The sequence below is a fragment of the Gossypium hirsutum genome, chromosome D09 (genome assembly GCF_007990345.1).
Source record: "Gossypium hirsutum isolate 1008001.06 chromosome D09, Gossypium_hirsutum_v2.1, whole genome shotgun sequence".
Taxonomy (NCBI): Eukaryota; Viridiplantae; Streptophyta; class Magnoliopsida; order Malvales; family Malvaceae; genus Gossypium; species Gossypium hirsutum.
Genome location: NC_053445.1, coordinates 47,235,362 through 47,253,897, shown reverse-complemented (window position 1 = coordinate 47,253,897; position 18,536 = coordinate 47,235,362). Strand labels below are relative to the sequence as shown.

General features: G+C 33.3%; 1 protein-coding gene across 1 annotated transcript in view; it reads right to left on the bottom strand.

The window, feature by feature from the left end:
• Positions 1-18,033, bottom strand: part of LOC107892485 (serine/threonine-protein kinase ATM) — a 46,641-nt gene extending 28,608 nt beyond the window's left edge. The window contains exons 1-23 of the mRNA XM_041101034.1: positions 17,998-18,033; positions 17,230-17,286; positions 16,975-17,059; positions 15,397-15,471; positions 13,145-13,231; positions 12,980-13,050; positions 12,360-12,408; positions 11,913-11,984; positions 10,015-10,170; positions 9,825-9,914; positions 9,553-9,740; positions 7,355-7,967; positions 7,171-7,242; positions 6,840-7,001; positions 5,720-5,845; positions 5,060-5,187; positions 2,605-2,761; positions 2,424-2,470; positions 2,282-2,345; positions 1,971-2,045; positions 1,311-1,430; positions 856-1,041; positions 64-185 (exon numbers count right to left, since the gene is read on the bottom strand). Coding sequence (XP_040956968.1) covers positions 64-185; positions 856-1,041; positions 1,311-1,430; positions 1,971-2,045; positions 2,282-2,345; positions 2,424-2,470; positions 2,605-2,761; positions 5,060-5,187; positions 5,720-5,845; positions 6,840-7,001; positions 7,171-7,242; positions 7,355-7,967; positions 9,553-9,740; positions 9,825-9,914; positions 10,015-10,170; positions 11,913-11,984; positions 12,360-12,408; positions 12,980-13,050; positions 13,145-13,231; positions 15,397-15,471; positions 16,975-17,037 — 2,723 coding nt within the window. The 5' untranslated portion in view covers positions 17,038-17,059; positions 17,230-17,286; positions 17,998-18,033. The remainder of the gene's footprint in view (positions 1-63; positions 186-855; positions 1,042-1,310; positions 1,431-1,970; positions 2,046-2,281; positions 2,346-2,423; positions 2,471-2,604; positions 2,762-5,059; positions 5,188-5,719; positions 5,846-6,839; positions 7,002-7,170; positions 7,243-7,354; positions 7,968-9,552; positions 9,741-9,824; positions 9,915-10,014; positions 10,171-11,912; positions 11,985-12,359; positions 12,409-12,979; positions 13,051-13,144; positions 13,232-15,396; positions 15,472-16,974; positions 17,060-17,229; positions 17,287-17,997) is intronic.
• Between the last annotated feature and the right edge of the window lie 503 nt (positions 18,034-18,536).

Sequence of the window (18,536 nt, the reverse complement as noted above, 5' to 3'; positions counted from 1 at the left end):
TAAACAAAGAAAAGCTAACAAAATGAACAATAAATAAATAAATAAAAACTAAATGTAACATACATTTCCAAAAATCCATCAACAACTGTTTGTATTGCACGGGCAATAGTATCCCTGGAGAAAAAAGGAATAATTGGATCTGATGCACAAGATGCAAGAGAAAGAATATGACTGACAATAGACACCTACAAATGCACAAAAAAGAGGAAAAAGTCAAACGTTAGAGTTGATGTGGTCCTGATCATACATGATTATAAAAGCTATGTCCCGAAATATAAAATGATTTTGCAATAAATGAGGCTTCATAAATGATGCAGAACTAAAATGCTTTGAATGCATAATTAAAGGTGCTACACTTCGAGAAAATACTGTCCAAATAAATGTAACTAAAACTACTCTCATTTAAAAATGTTTTTTGAATGTAATTATTGTTTGTTCTGGATTCACTGTCCACATCGTAAATCGTTTAGGTTTTTAGTTATCACTACCAGACCTATATATACTGATGAGAATTAAATGGTGTTATCCACTATCAAATAAGATTTCAATTTAATGCAGCCATATATTCAAGTCGTCCGCCTCCACATCATATCAATTGGTTCTAGATTGGACACTTAATTTTTGCTATAGTCAGCCTGTACAATGAATCATCAGGAATTATCAGAAAAATCTTGAGAAACTGTTACTAATGAATGCATATTATAGTAACAAAGTGAGTCATGCATATTATCAGAAAAATCTTCCTGTAAGTATCCTGCTCAGCAGGGTTGTCATGCCAAAACCAACTTAAAAAGGTTTTCCACCTAATTTTGTTATCATAAACCGCTGGATGTATCAAACTTACAGGGAACATACCATATTTTTCTTTATGAGTTTATCTCTTTCACTCTCAGAGATCTCGGCAAAATGTAAAATAGAGTTCTGAAGCACCATTGCTCCCTTCTCAAAACCAGAGCTCTTACTGCAATGCAGTGTCATACAAACTGAAAAAATTGGCACGAAATGATCCTTAACCACAACAGTCAAAGGTTGGCCAGCAATCTGAAATCAACTAATCATGTCAGTAAAACAGAATATAGTATGTAAGTAGAAAAGGGAATAGATATCATTAAGAGACTAGTACGTCTAAAACAAAACATATATCAGATTGACCAAAACCACCTATAAAACTTAATTTCTTGAAAAAGAGAAGACAAAATTTTGGTTAGTGACATTTCTCTAAAGATCTTTTACCTAGATGTAACCATAAACCTTAAAATGTCTTTATTTATTCAAACCAGAAAGGTGATAGGACAAGGAATTTGTCCTACCTTAGAAATCCAGTTCAGGTTAGAGTTGTCCTCATGAATAAATAAAGCTGGAAGAAGCCAATGGAAACAATATTGCAAGAAATAACTAGGTTCAGCATCTAATACAAAAAGTTGTCGTATCTGAAAAGAATAACCACCAATGGTCAGAGAATGTTTAGATCCATAAGGAAAAAGAAATGGAAAAGCAACATTGTACATAAAAATAATAAGGAACATAAATAAATAAGGATCCAAAACATGCTTTCCACATTTAATAATTGAAAGCAAACAAAACAACCCTAATAACAAAATATTACCCAAGTTTACAACACATAATCAATGTATTTGATATAGTCATCCAAGTAGATGAGTAAATCAGAACAGATGACACTTCAACTCATTCAGTGACTTCTATCATTTATTAGCATCAACAACCAGACAAGAGAATGAGCAGACTCAATAACATTTAGCAACCTTTAGAAAGCACATAAAAACTGCTACCTTAGAATATTTTAAAGAATTTTGAGATTAACTGTATCAAAAAGCACAACTGCTGCTAAAACAACAAACCAACACAACATAAGAGTTGTTGAAAAAGATACTTGATTGACTAAAACAGAGGCCAGTTATTGTGTTTTTCAAACAAAACAGAATCCAATAAGAAGCTAACAGGTAAGTTACCTCAACAAGAGCAGCTATGCTGACACCACAAGCAACCCAACAAAATAAAATGGATCCAACAAGTTCTTCCAAGTACTGCAAAGGAAAAACATTCTGCAAAGTTAAAGCAAAATGAAGGTCCAGATAGTTCGGAAAATCAAAAACTTCCAGCAAACAAATTCCAGAATCAATCCTTCCATTGAATGCTTTGAAAGGGAGTTCATAAAGAGGCATTTTGACAGGGTAAAACCTCCTCAAGAAATACAAATCACAGCCATCGCTGTTCCATGTCAACAATCATAGTGAATTAAAAATGAAGAAAATCTGCTCACCTTCATTCTTGACATATACTTTAGCTTTCTTGCTAAATTATCAAGTGCTGCATTTACTAATTCCCTGAAGCAAAAAGATTACCACTCAAAGGAACAAACCCGTGTTGGTAAAAATCACAAAGAAAAAGGTAGAATATTGTACCTCTGACAAGGATCAATGGAAGAAACTGCACACATCATGAAAACAGCCTGCACATTAAATGAATACAACCATTAACCTTTTCTAAATTGCACAATTAACCCATTCAATCATAAAATAAAAAAATAAAAAAAAAGGTTCAAGAAGGGCAGGTGCTACAGTAACAAACAAAATCACATCACACCTCTAATTCGATGTTCTCACTATGCAAAGCAAGCTGCATTAGGGTAATAATGACAGTTTCAACTTTTTGACGAGGCTGTGGACCAGCAGCAAGAACTTCCCGAGCTGTAACAAGTTTTTCTTTGGAGTAAAAGATTAACTCGATGCCAAAGTTAGAACTGCAAAAACAACCAAGAAAGTGTTACAATTCAATGTGTTACTTTTTTATGATTAAGGATCAATCTAAAAATGTTAATGGAAAGGGAAAAAATAGATTGAAGAGAACTAGAGAACCAATATATTATAGTAAGTCTTAATTAAAACTATTAAGTATACTGATACTAATATACCCTTCACACTAATTCCTTAAGAGAGATCAATATAAGATAGAACATGAAAACGCGTAGGGTATTTCCGTTTTCCTTTTAGATAATGTACATGAATTTTTACTCTTTTGACAGTAATTCTAATGTTCAGAGTGGAAGAAAGATGCTTAGAAAGACATTTTTCAACAGCATCCCTTTATTAGTAGATTCCAGAGAACACGTCTAGTCAGCATGAAACTTTATCAAACCTTTTTCCATCCAAAACAACACCCATCTTCAAATTAGAATTTCAACTGAAACTTGTTTTGGGCAAAAAAATCTAGCATACAAGACTACACAAGATAAGAAAGCTATAAAGAAAATGAATTTTGCCAACAAGTGCTCTTAGGGCACTTTTGAAGGTGCTATTTATGAATATATTTTCACATTACATGCAGCAGTTGACTGCAGACACTTATTATGTGATTACTTCCAGTTCATTGAGTGAATATATTTCTCAGAAAGACTAGTTAGGAAAGGCGGAGCAGATTTTCAGATACTACAAATCCAGGAGTGGGTAAAAACTCCAATCATGGATCAACAGCTCCTACATGACTAAATCATCAAGAGACAAAACAGGTTGACTGTTTAACAAAATGAAAACTAGAGATATCTTCCTAGCTAAAGAACCTACCACAGATGGCCCATTGTCATTTCTCATGCACATGGTATGATATAATTTTATTTTTGCATAAGAAGGTGCTATTAAAGCACAATTGCCCAAAGCAAAACATTGTTTAGAATGTGCCGTAAACATCAAAAGTTCTTCCATGAGAAAGTACCTGCTAGCCAAAGTTAAAGCCTAAACAAATAACCTGAAACTGCTAACTATTTGAAAACACCCAAATCACCATCACCAACATCAGGACTTCTTAGTGAAAAGCACATTAAAGAATAAAGTCAGAGACTCCATTTCCCAATAATTCAAATACCCCTGTGAACTTTGGATATATATAAAGGGATAAATTTATTGGATATTTTCTTTCTTTCTTTAATCTTTCTTTTCAGAAAAGTATGTACAGTGACACTAGACACGTTTCAACATTTTGCATTTTAGAAAAAAAAACAGCTTTTATTGTTCATTCACCAAACACATTTTCCAGGAAAAAAACAGTATAAAACAAAAGCAGTTTGCAAAAATAAAATTTCAAACCAAAAATAGCCTTAATATTGGTAGACTCAGTAAAATAAATAGAAGGCAAAATGATTGACAAGTCCATTAGAACAAAGTTGAAACATAAGAACTATTGAAGTGATAAAAAAAACATTTATTAAATTCTGGGCATCTGAGGCACATAAATATAACATGGCCTCCCTTCCTATTGCTATTTGGATTTAGGTTGGATGCCCATCTTAAAATTAAACATGGATAGCATAAATCTGTCCGTAAAATAAAAAACAAAGACAACATATAAAGACGATGATGTCTATCATATCATTACGGTGCTCAAACACAAAAATATAGAGATGAAGATAGCAATGTCAACAGCTGCAACAATAGAACTTCACCAGCATTAAAACCAATACTGTTCTACTAAAAGCAAAACAACAAATACTTGTATACACAAAATAATAGGCATATGCATCAGAAAAAAGTTGAAACATAAGAACTCTTAAATGGTGAAAAAACAAAAGAAAAAACAGATGATAAATTAGGGGAATCTTTGCCACATAAATATAAAAAGAGCCTCTCAAACAAATGCTAATCAGTTTTAGGGTGGATGCCTAAAATTGGGGATACCTATCCCCGTTCCTTAGTCCCATGGTGAAAGACCTATTATGCCTACAATGCAAAATTCATGTCACAGATAGATCCAGTATGACTACATGCGAAGTTCATGTCAAGTGATAGGTCCATTGTTCTCATACATGAGGGGGAGTAATGAATTGATCATAAAAAGAAATCCCACATATATTAAATTGCGGTATCTTAGGCAGATAAACACAACAATGGCCTCTCCAACTATTGCCAATTCGTTTTAGGATGGATGTCCATCTTAACAATTAACAAGAACTAACCACTGTATTATGACATATTCCAACACACAAAATCAAAAAACCTTGTGCTTAGCTAAGCCTTTCATAAAATTGAAAACACATCAAGAAACTCACCAAATATCATGAAAGAGCTCTCCATGGCCATCCCAGGTCTGGAATAGAACACCAATGCGCCTACTTAGAATGAACCTAACTCGATAATCAGGATCATGAAGCATGGAAAGCAGCTTTTCAATCATTGTCTGTAGATGGTTACAAATCAGAAAAAATGCCCCATATAGTGGCATGTGGAGAATGAACAAGGAACTCAATCAGTTCGTTCTATTTAAATAATTTTCAAAAAGGACAAAATATTCGTGATGTCCTAAAACCAAGAGACAATGATGAAAACTAGAACTACAAAAAACTGAAAAAGGAATTGAAACTACTCCTCGAAATTACATGTGTCCAGGAAGTAGAATACTTTAGAGGCATGTTTATATGTCTTGACTTTAAATTACTAAATGTGATTTCCTTTTACATAAAATAGCCCCCTGAATGCCTAATTAAAGTGATTCAAAATGTTTCTCATCTAGAAGAGGTGCCTTCACAGTGCTAATGACCTACAAGTTCTTAGATTTTCCACATCATAAAAGTATACAAAATCATATCAGCACTAATTTTTTTTAAATCTACTCCTAATATATTATTTTAGTCGGTGCATGAATTTCTCCGTCCAGTCTGAGAAGAGAAATATGAGAGGCACTATATAGGGGAAGGATCAAAAATAATCACCTGGCCAACCTCAGGACTGAGTAAAACAAAATTGCATATGCAGTCAATTAGCTTAACACGACCAAACCAGTTAAGAAGATCAAATTCTGCAACTTTGCCAACCAGCTCCCCAAGACACACCAAGGACTGCAATAAAAAATATCAAGCCAAAACACAATGGTTGATAACAAATCTCCAGGTCAATCTCGTCATCATCATAGCATAAGAATATATTATGTTTTGCATCAAAGAGGTCCAATCTTTGAATAAAAAATTTCAGATAGGAAGTTGGAAACTTTGTCAAAGCAGCATGCCACTTGAAGAGAGCACAGTGCTATAATCAGCGGTTATGGCACTAGAAAAGGTGAAGAAAGCAGGTTGAAATCAAAATTCAATACCTTTCCAAGACAATTTTCACCCCACCTGAGAACTTACAAGTTTTCATATCACCTGATCTAAACTTAATTTTATTCTTCTTAACTGAAAACTCCCCACATCACCCCTAAAATCCATAAAATGATGATTCCCCTTTTAAGCAACTGATGGTGAGAAAAAGTTTAAAATTCTATAAAATTTCACCTTTTAAGGCTTCTAGCCATCTATAATACTATTTTTCTTTCAGCAGAAACCAACCACTCTCTTAATGCATCAAATGACAGCTATTGCTAGGCTTACCACAATAGATGCGGCAATATGTGCAGCAGGGCAGATTGGATCATTTCAGGTTCTCACTTCCAGTTTGCTTCAGGTTGTTAAGGTTTCAATTTATAATCTTTTCAAATTAATTTGGATTGGCTTTTACATTTACTGATTTGTTAGCAAATAGAAATCAAATTCAAGTCCAGCTCGATCTTGATTTTAGGTTGACATAGTCCAAGATCAGTTTGGTTTAAAACCAGCTTAAGATATCTAAAACTCAATATTCATTAAACAATGAAGAAAACCGTGGCAAATTTGACCCAAATCCACACAGGCTGCAGTATTCAAATTGTGGATGTATTATATCTTGAGGCAAAACTAGAAATTCACCTGAAAACCCAATCTCTTACAAAGATAAACAATCATCATTTCTTTTCAAATCAAGCATATAAAACCAATAACAAAGAATAAACAAGAAAGGCAAAATAACATTATTAAGTACCCGTTTAGCTTCTCTTTCTTCCAAAGCTACGACACCATGTTTATCCTTTTCAACGTCCAAAGAAAGAAGGGTATCAAGCAAATAACCAATAGCAGCTAGAATGTTAAAACAATCAAGCTTCTGACTAACTTGCACTCCGATCCTGTTATCTATTAAATTGACCTAAAGTAAGAAAAGAAATGTTAGACAGAACAGTGGAAAAGTTGAAAAAGAAAAAAACCCTACTAAAATGGCATCAGCATTAAACAGGCTGCTATGGTTTCTATTACAAATACTTCTACAGGAAATCCTTATTAATTCGACATAATCATCAGCAAGACATTTTTCATACCAGATCTGTCAGCTTTGAAGAATATAATGAGGGAAGACGCCGACAAAGATTGCACAAAATAACCTCATACACCTGAATTCATTGAAAAGTGTAATTATTAAAGAAAGTGGGGGATAAAAGCAGTTAAACACAGATAACGCAGGAGGAAACACATACAGCATAATACTATTACACCCTTTAATACCTTAAAGTCAAGTTCTTTTCCCAGGAGGTTCGATAGGACATCCCAAGTTTTATCGTGCAGAACCAAGAAAAAACTTGAGATTAGCGATACCATACCCAACTTCCACTTCACTGCAGAGAAAGATCCACCAGAAGGAGTTTTCCCACTAGATGTCTGAATAGTCATATCTTGGCCATCCTCATCTACATCCAACTCCATGTCCATGATCCTACTTTTATTGCTATCCGCATGGTTAGAAATCCGTATAGAAGAATCAGATCCAGAAGAATCTGATGCCAATAACTCAGACCTAAGGTTAGTTATACTTTCAGTATATTCATCGTACAGTTCAGTAAATGCCTTCAGAAGCTTCTGCAGGGATTGCTTTACAGCATCATAAAGTACAACATCCAGGGCATCACCATCCCTCCTTTGTGTGAAAAGGGGCCCAAGAACAAAGGTTTTAAATGAAACAACAATAGCGCTTTTTTGGTTAAAGCTGGAAGTAAAGCCCAAAAATCCAAGAGATCTGGAGTCATTTTTGTTTTCTTGAATTACATTAACAGCATAGTTCAGCAATTCTAACAAAAACTGGCCCAATTTTGAGAGAAATGATGAAACTTCTTCTCCATTCCTGGTATAAACAATCCATGTAACGTAATGAATAATCAATCCGTTAACAAAAACATTTGTTTAGACCACTGAACTGCAAATAAAAAATAAAACTAAGGCATGAACTTGTCAAGAAATGCCACAGCCAAACTCGCCATAATCAGTCTAGTCAAATTCTATTTAAAAGTTGTTTTCGTTTTACAGACATTAACATGTCTGCAACCCTAAAATCTACACTCTAATAGAGTGAAACTGCAAACAGCAGGGCACCTTCCATGGAGAAAACATAGAAAGAGAACAAAGAAAAATTTACAGGAACAGAATCAGGGAAATTGACAAAATTATTCAGTCGCCAGAATAACCTACAGATAGGACTGGTTAGCATCAAAGTATTAACTCACATCAACCATCTCAATAGAAGAAAAATTAAAAACAAATTGGTTGTCTCCATGGTAGAAAAGGTCAAATTAAAATGTTCGCTGGAGAAAACACTAGTTTCACAAAAATTCACCCCGAGTAAAAATTAAGATTTTGCCAAACTGCAACAAAGTGGAAAATTGCTTACTTGTTCATATATCAAGATTTCTATTTATAGGGATCAAAGGTCAAAGTTCAACAACTTCTGGGCCTCATATGTACGAAAGTTCCAATAATTTGAGGCCTTCTCATTTGGTGAAACTGAACACTAGTTGCCGGAAGATTAGATGACATATTTTTAGTCATAGGCAGTAGACTCAAGTTTTTGGCACTATGTAGGACAATGTTCTAAAACTTTAAAGAATGCATTCAAGAATCTAAGATTTAAGAACGGCTTAATTCGAAGCATGCAATAGTAGTTAGACCATAGAGATCAATGATAAAGAAGGATGAGAACAATTAGAGAAATAAAAAAAATAAAAAAAAACTTGGATGAGTTATAACTGAGAAGGCAACCATGCCCTCAAGGAAACAAATAACTTCTAATTTGATTAACCAGAGGCCAACCAAACAAAAACAAGAGATTGAAACTAAGAGAAGCTCTTGAAAAATTCCTTGACTTACAAGTACTTAGACTCCTAATAAGAAATTATATACCACATGAAATTCTTAGAAACTTCTAGAAACACTAAACTAAATTACCAAACTACCTTCCAGAGTTTTAATTGTGTCCCGCCTACAAAATAATTTTAATTGCCTGAACTAACATTGCATCAATTAAAATTCACTGAAACTGCTTATTTTTTCCATGAGAAAGTATTAATAAGTCCCCCTGCAATCTTGTCAGGCTACCATGGACTTAGGACAATCCACCACTTACATTGTAATTAAACGTTGTTTTGAAATAGCACAGTCCACCATATATGTTGTACTGAAATTTGATTATTAATTAAAATATAAAAGCATGCATGAGTCAAACGTGCTGCTAGGTCGAAAGCCCTTTGATATTATACAAAGCAACCACTTAACCTAAAGGCTTATGATACTAGAGAAAGACCAAGAATAGGTTTTATTTTCTGCAACACAACATGTAATAATAAGTAACTCCAACATCATGGATGCACTGTGAACAAATAAAAAAGAAGGAAAGCAAATCTGATAAAGACAAGTCTTGAGAAAATAATACAAACCTCGTAAAATATAATCCATAAATGAAATTGCATAGTAGAGCGCATATGAAGAAGATATCAGACAAAGGCTTCTTTTCAAACTTGAGATCTGCTAAAAGTCCCAAAATACAGGACTCCATTTCTTGCATAAGTGACTCTCTCAATTGTCGAGGAAGACGTAAACTTTGATGAAAATGAGATGAGGAAACCTGAAATTTTATCAATATTAACAAAACCAATAAATCATATAAACCTGAACAAGAAGAATGCTTTTGAAAATAACAGCCCATAACCTGAATAATTGAATCCAAATCAATATTTGCAAGAACTTCAATAGAGCATTCAAAATTTTCAAGCTGCTTTTCATGATCATATTCGTCAGCCTATATACATGATCCAAATTCGATTTATCAGAAAAAACAACATATAGTATAAGATTCATAAATCATGTCACAACAAGGAATGTCAACCATCATAACAAACCTTGATCCAATCATCTGCAACCTCAATAACATCCACAAAAGACTGTAACAGGTGAATTTCTTTGTAACACTGGGTAAAAGGTTCGCATCCAGCACAAAGAGCATAAACTGCTGCTGGTAACAATAATACCAAGCGCTCATTTAGTAAGGAAGGTTCCTGCATTCCATAAATAAAGAAAAATTTAAGGTTAAAATAACAGTTTATACTGCTGCAAATGAATAGCTTATAAGGTGACAAACTGACCACAAATAAGAATATAAATCTGATTATATATTCGTTGTCACAAGCCAAATATATACACACACAACCACCAAAAAGTTCCTCGTAAAACAAACTTCTCAGTTCAAAATTTCTAGCAAGGACAGACTTGAAAAATAGATTGCACCGAACTGAATTGAGGTTCAAACTTCAGAGAACCAACTTGTAGTTGAACTCTTAATGGAACATTGCATAACCCCAAAAAAGACTAGAGGGCATAAAACTTGAGCACCATTCAAAAACCAACTCGTAATAGAACTCTAAAGATAGACAATTTGCATAGCCCTAAAAAGGATCCAATGGAAGCAGGAAAAAATGGCCTGCAGCAATAAATACATTTCAAGAAAAAAAGGCCTATGGGAATCCCCCAAAACGTCCAGGCTATTATGCCTACTGAAAACTAGCTTCAGGAGGGTGAAACAAAACAAAAATCACTCACCTAATAAACCAAAGAAAGTCGCAAGCGGTAATGGAAAATGACCAAGGATATTATTGCTTCCACTTCCAAGTAGCAATATGCTTAAAAGATGGCTCAGCCACACGAGATCAAGAAATTTAACTTTACAGCAACTTCAGATAATAGAATGGTATTTCTCCTAACTCCTAAAAATGAAGATTCTCAGAGAAGAGACTCGACAACAAATCTAGAAATCACTGCCACCACATTAAATAATAATTAATCTTGATTGATTGCCAACAGCCAAAAAGGAAAGATAGCTCCTCCTCTCGAAAAAGAAATGTTTCCAACTCTAATCTTGACCTAAAACAGAAATGTTACATTTGGTTCACTAAATGGATTAGATTGAGAATGGAGTAGCCATTCAATGAAAATATGGCAGAAAGGGAATAGATATTACATATCATTGAATGGAATAAAGGAAGAATATTGTTAAGATGTTTGATTGGTTAAGATGTTAATAAACAAGGAATAGACATAAAAGAATTATTCTACCCTTCAATTTAATAATAACATTTTACTAATAAAAATTAAAATCATTATATAATTTTTAACAAAACATTGTAAATTTATGTAAATTATATATTTACAGATTCTATATGCAGCAGAATAGCATATTTTTAAACTAATTTGTGAGGGTTTTTTACCACAAGTTGAGATTGATATTTCTGGGTTTCTTTCTTCTTTTCTGCTTGTATTAATACTTAAAAGCTTAAAAAAACATTCATTGCATCAGTCATGCTTCAATATTTGGATCAACTTATAGCAGAACAGCAGATCAAATGCTTGAGAAATGAAGAAAAATCTAGACAAAGAACAGTAGAAAGATAAACAAAGAAAAATAATAATAGGATAAGAAAATATGATATAATTGGAAATACATAAAATATGTGAGGGTAAAATTGTCCTAAAGGAGACTTATTCCTTGCCACCCAAAACAGTCATTCATATGGGAGATCTCAGAATCTCTATTCCTTTCAACCAAACTTTTGCATAACTGTTCAACACAGAATAAGGAATGAAATAGCCATTCCTCCAAACCAAGCATGGAGTAAATAAGAAACAAACATATAAACAGAGTCTGAAAGTTCTACCTTCTATGCTAACTCGAAGGGGCAATAACTAAAATAAAAATCATGTCAAATAAAGGACAGATGTGGTATAGGAATCAAGAGAAACATACATTCCAGCTAAGAGAGCCCAAAGTTGCTCTTAGAAGATACTTCCGTAGATGTAAAATGTCCCTCAGGTCACCCTGCAAAAATCAGATGGCTCACTCCCCATTCATATCATGCACACACAAAACTGACATACCAGCTTGAATTTAAAATAAAAAGGTGATCAGTTCTAGTTTATTCAACCAAATTAACAAGATATTTCCAAAATTCTTCTATTAGCTTGTTTCTTTTCAAAAGAGAGCTATGGAGATAAATTATTATATCTAAAATTTTAAGAAACTCTAATGCATGCTGTTGGAGCGAAAACCAACTAGCAGGTACATTGTATCAAAAAATATATACAAGATACATGAAAAATAACACACAAATATCCCAAGCAGCACATAGAGACAGTGAAAGCAATTGTGAGGTAACAATTCAAAATCCAAAAGGAACCAGTCAGAGCCACTTACCTGAGATCCCTTACGAGAAAAATAACAGGCAATGAAGTACAGAGTACACCTGGAAAGACATCAATGCCAGACAATTAGATAAAAGAATAACATAATATGTAGACTTGAAATGAGGTTCCATCAAAAAGAGAAGTGGAGAAAGCAAGGACAAGATTTTCAAGTATCAACTGGGGTTTTTAATCAGTCCATTAATCAGCAATTCAGCAGTTCAGCTTTCTGGCTTGCACATAAAGACTCACATTTAGTAGCCATATTCTATTTTACTTGACGTTTTAATTGACAAATGATGACATTTATATCCATTGCATGCAGTTATATACAGCCAGATGTAGTAGAAACAGCTAATGAAACTAAATATAGACAAATAAGCATACATCTTAACTATATCCAACTTTTTTCAGTTGAAATTCAATATTTAGTTCCCTCCATTCAAAATTTTACTTAACTTGTACCCCATCAGTATACCTTCTTTAAATAATACCATATGTTATGAAGAAGTTTCACAAAGAAAATTGCCTAAATAAACCTTTTTAGAACCGTTGAGCAAGAACTTATTTGCCTTTTCATTAAAGACTCCTAATGACAAATATTTTCGTCAGGTCAAAGCAAAGAGAGCTTACAGGGAAGGCATTCCTTTAAATAATCGAAGATCCCATGCGTCATGAGGCACAACACATGTGTTTGACAAATCCTAACGACAAAATCACGAGCAAACCAAATAAAAACATTTAAATGAGAGAATACCAGATCAATTTAGGGAGTTTTAATTAAATAAAATACAGCACCCTCTTACTAACTAATAGGCCACTGGTATGTAGAACAGCACTCACATTTGAAATAATGCTCCCAAGGAGCGCCAGTGCAGCATCCACCTGCATGAATATACAAGTTAATATCCAAGCAAAAGCTTAAACAGCAAGTAAATCACAAAACATGGTTTCAAAAGCTAGCAACTGTTTTTTTGGGACATAATCCTTCAAGAATTTTTAAATAATAAAAAGTATTCCTAGACACAAATCTCTTCCTTCAAGCATATAATTTAATTTTGAAATTAAAGGACGAGACGGATTTGATGGCCTTTTTATCTAAAAAGGTCATTGGACATGACATATAAAAATTCAACATAATTCTAGTTCAAATCTCCTAGGAAACCAAACAAGACCAAAACTTAGTGAAAACCCCCAATAAAATATCTATTTAGCACAAAGCAAGTTCTCCAACTACTTGTAAACGCTGACTGAACCAAGATTATTTAGCAATATGATATTATGAACACATGACATAGCCAATAATTACATTGTAAAATTTAGGACTTTAGAGAAGTTTCATATACAAGTAAATCTAATAATTTTGATATTCCTATGTTATTTTTTAGAGTCTTTGCCAAGCTGCCTAAAAAGCAACCCTGTAGCTAAGGAGGATCGCACTGGTAGAGAGATAAAGACTAGAGAAAAGCTTTTAAAAAACAAGAGAGTTTCTCAAAACATAAAGCTGATAATTGGTAGAAATAAAAATGACACTCTAATTTATTTGTTTATATAATGAAGTACACATTATTCATATTAATTTCTATTAAAAGAAAATTAGCTACATGCATTATTATTCACATTATTTTCTATTAAAAGAACAATAGCTAAATATGATAAGATTTGCCTATAAACATTCAATGAATGGTTAAGACTATAAATATTATGAAATTATTATGATAAGAAATATTGTTAATTACAATAAAATTCAATTAACCATCTGATCATAAGCAAAGACACAAAAAAAGGATTATAATACATGCAAAAAATTATTATGATGATAATTTACATGCAAAGAATTAGTACACTATTTATCATCCCCCTTTCCCTCTCAAATTTTCTTCTATATCTTCAAAGCATTCTCTACCACTGCTTGCTCACTTATTCTTTTCCCTCAACCCTTTTATCTTAAAAAAGCAAATAAAAACCGAACTGAAATAATTAAAGAGAACATTCAAACCACCCCCACCCTTTCTCCCGTTTTCTTATCTGTTTCAAGTTCCAACTCTCCAGGCATCCCTCTAATTTTCTTTCACCTTCACATAACAAACCAGCCACCTGACCCAACAAACCAGCCTTCTCATGCTCAACCTCAGCTTAACCCTCAACCGGCATCAATTGGAACTGATTGCCGACTGGTGGCTATGAATGCCATAAATCTCTCTCCACCGGGCCCTAGAATCAGATTTTGAAAATTTTAAGGGAACATTGGTATATTTTAAGTCAATACTTGTCATTTACCTTGAATTGATTCTCTTTTTTTTCTTTTTTTTTTTGTATTTTATTTATTGAGGCTTAAATTTGGTGATTTGTTATAGAAATTGGGATTCTCTCTTTGGATAGGTTCATTGCATTCACAGAGCAGTTACGATGATTAATGGTGGCAGATGGGAGCAAAACCCTTAAATACTGGCTATTTCCCCATATCACAGCCACTTTTAGATCCCTAAAAGGCACCCACACAGCAAGACGGACTGCAGAACAGATAACTTGCAGCTTAAGCAAGGCAGGAAACTTAATCTCAGGATTAGATCATATCATTTCAAGAGTTGACCAGACCTAAGTAAGCATCTTGGGTTGTAGAAACTTGCTCCAAAATAAAAATGAAGTAACCATTTCCAGCTGCATAAACACTAATAGCGACTATCAATTCTAGAACATTTTATACTGCTACAAAATAAGAATTCCCGCTCTAACCTCAATCATTATAAATATACATACAAAACTCCAAATATGATAATTAAATAAATAGAAATGAATGACCATATCACTTGATAATTTCAATTGTTTTGCCTTTAAATTTTGATTTCAAGTTCAACTGTTACAAAGATTCCTCGATATCAATATGTTATAGCAGGCTCACAGGTAACTTAAATTTCTCTAACAAAAAGAAATCATAATGCATTGGAAAGCTCTTTTTCCAAACAAATTTCAGTGCATATTGAGGAGAACAAAAGATTAAAACTACTTATCAAAATAAGTACAAGAGGGAAAGGCATAAGAGAACTTACCACTGGAGTTACGTTGCTAAATGTTGGTAATCCATGCATAAGATGGCTCCATATTAGTTGCCAACCACAATCGAACTGCAGTTTTTGTCAAATACCAAGTAAAAACAGCTAAAAGAGAGAACTCGTCCAAAGCAAAGATATAATTAAGAAATCAGTCAACTACTACTTGAAGATCTGCCATATGCTAGCCATCTATTACAGCTGCAGTTATTTTGGTTCTTTAAATAGTATTTGTTTCTTTATTTGGTGCACTGTATGTGTAGTTAGATAAGACAGATTTTCTTTGTTCCCTATTGTAATGGTTTATAGAAATCTCCATACTTAAGGGATTGGTTCTAAATTTAGGTTCTAAACCTAATAGCCTCTCCAGGTTATTTGTACACTTACATCAAATAAACACAAAACATTGTTTCTATCGCTACTTCCACATGGTATCAGAGCAAGCACTACCCCATCATAGTTCCCCTGTGATAGGTGTCTTATACCTACTATACAAAGTCCATATTGTATGTAACGTCCACTATGCCTACATGGGATGTCCATTATGCCTACAATTATTTAGAATCAAGCCCCTCCTAGTACTTTGATCATAGCGTAGTATTAATGCATTAAGAAGAAGAATAAGTCAAATGTAAATGCAATTTTTCAATAATATGGACTAATTAATTAATGTGCATTGTACAATAGTAGTTCCCATATACAAAGTCAGAAAATATTCAGCTATATCTCTCTGGTGATGTTCTTTTCAATCATTTTGATATTTTCTTACTTTTATAGACAATGCCATTCAAACTATAAAAATAGGAATGGTTCCATTAGATAATTCTAAATATTGACATGTTAGCATAAACCATTTAAGGCTAATCTTGACAAGCTCTACTATTATGAAAACTGCAGCATGAAAAACTCAAATTATATATATACCTCATGGCAGATGAAACAGCACATATTTGTGGGAAAACTCCTCTAGTTAGCTTTTCAAAAATCTTAAATTCAAGAAACAAATTCTAATTGAGACATAACCAGCCACAAAAAGATAGTCTTACTTAAGCTCTACAACTCCAAATGCATGCTACTTTGAGGCAGCAAACCCAATTCAATGCTACAACCTATTAAGTATCCAACCTAATACTGATTAACAATAGATGAAATCTAACCTGAATTTAAAACCATAACACTAATTGTAAACAACATGAAACAACACAACTTACCACTCCCCGCCTAGACATAATACTAAGGAACAAGCAATTCCAATGAATGGGGAACAACTAAAGGCCAAGAAAACAAAACGAGGTAACAACCATTAAACATCCAACCAAAATCAAAGCCTACTAGCAAGGTTAAAATGCCGGACTTAGATATAACGAAACATCTAATTTTGAACTTGAAATATATGAGATAACAGTAACACCAATTAGCACAAACAAGCCATAGTGCCAGGAGTAGACACCAAAATCCAATATATAAGCCAACCTAAAATTATGAGTATCTGTTTTTTTAATACATCAATAAGCGAAACATGCGTATGTCAAATTACAGAAAACTATCCCAAAAGAAAGAGTACTAAGAAAAATGTACCTCTTTTGAGATAAGAGATGACCTCAATGAAATCTCCACTTGAGCATTTGAAGGCAGCTCCATCAATGAGAGTTCCTGCAGACTCCTTTAATGCATGTAACAACAATTTTAAGCTCAAAGGAAAAGTTGAATCTTAAATCCAAGAGACATTAATAAATCAACCATTGAATCTGACAATTTTGAAGACAATAATAAACAGAATCAATAAAAAAAAAAGCCAACAACAATCCAAATTTTATAGTCAAAAGGGTGTACCGCAAAGTCCATAGTAAACCATCATATGCATGCTCCACATTTGCATCATTCAAGATTCTGTAGCATAAACATGTTAGTCCAACAAAAACAATTAATAATGATAAGGGCAAGGTTATATTTCACAAGTATTAAGAGAATACAAGAAAAACAGCAATTATATCCTGAAGATTGTAGTAATCTATCAATATCAACCAGAAAATTCCTAAATAGGCATGCATACACCTGAACATGGAAGGCTGTAGCGTATCTCAATGTGAAAGGGTTTTTTTTTTTTTTTTTTACATAAGAATTTTGAGATATACAATAGGTAGTAGCCTCTCCCAACCCAAAAACTCCACCCCTCCATCTTAGAATATGAACCTAGGACCTTCAAGATTGAGTCCAATAAATAGGGTGTAACCTCCACAACAACATGGAATGTTTTGCATAATGATGAAATAACGTGAGGCAAGTCCAATAAATAATATAATAATGTTGTGCAAAGAAGTTCAGAAATTTTCAAGTGCATGCATCCCTATGCACATGAATACATAAATGTAAGCATTAACTTGATCGTGCTTGTATGCCTGTATTGCACATGTTATGACAATAATGCGAGTAAATTTTCCCAATGTTCCGGACTACTTTCAAGGATCAGTAACAATGATAAGGAAACCACATGAAGGCACAACTTTTTCAAGTATCAATACACACCCAAAAAGAAAGGACGTCAAAAAAGCTAGACCCAAACAATTAAGACAAGGTTTACAAAAAAATGTCTGATTATACCTTTCAAAGCTTGCACAAATGCCTTCAAACCAGTAGATAAAAGATCCTTACTGATGCGAGTGTAGTAATTACAATGAGATAAAAAATGTCACATTCCTGCAGTAACACCATGCAGCCAACTTACAAAAATGTTACATAGAAAACAGAATAAAGGAACTTCAGCACCATGAGAAGATAAGCATAACTAGCAATTCATAGAGATTTAGCAAAAATATGACCAGACAATCGAGATAATAGATATATGTACCAATTACAAACATATAACAGTATTTTTTTTGGTTTAATTTTTTATAATATATTATCATTTATGTTTGATTTTTTTTTTTTTTTTTTTTTTTTTTTTTTTTTTCATAAACAGTATATTCATACTCATTTATGTTCAAGCATTTTGACAATGGTTAAATAGACAAACAAGCCTAAAAATAAACAAATGAACATGAACAAAGGTAGGTTCGTTCAAGCTCAGTTCATTTACCTCCCTACTAAAAGAAATGGCATAGATAAAACAGCTCAGAAAGGCTTCACTGGGATAACATGTG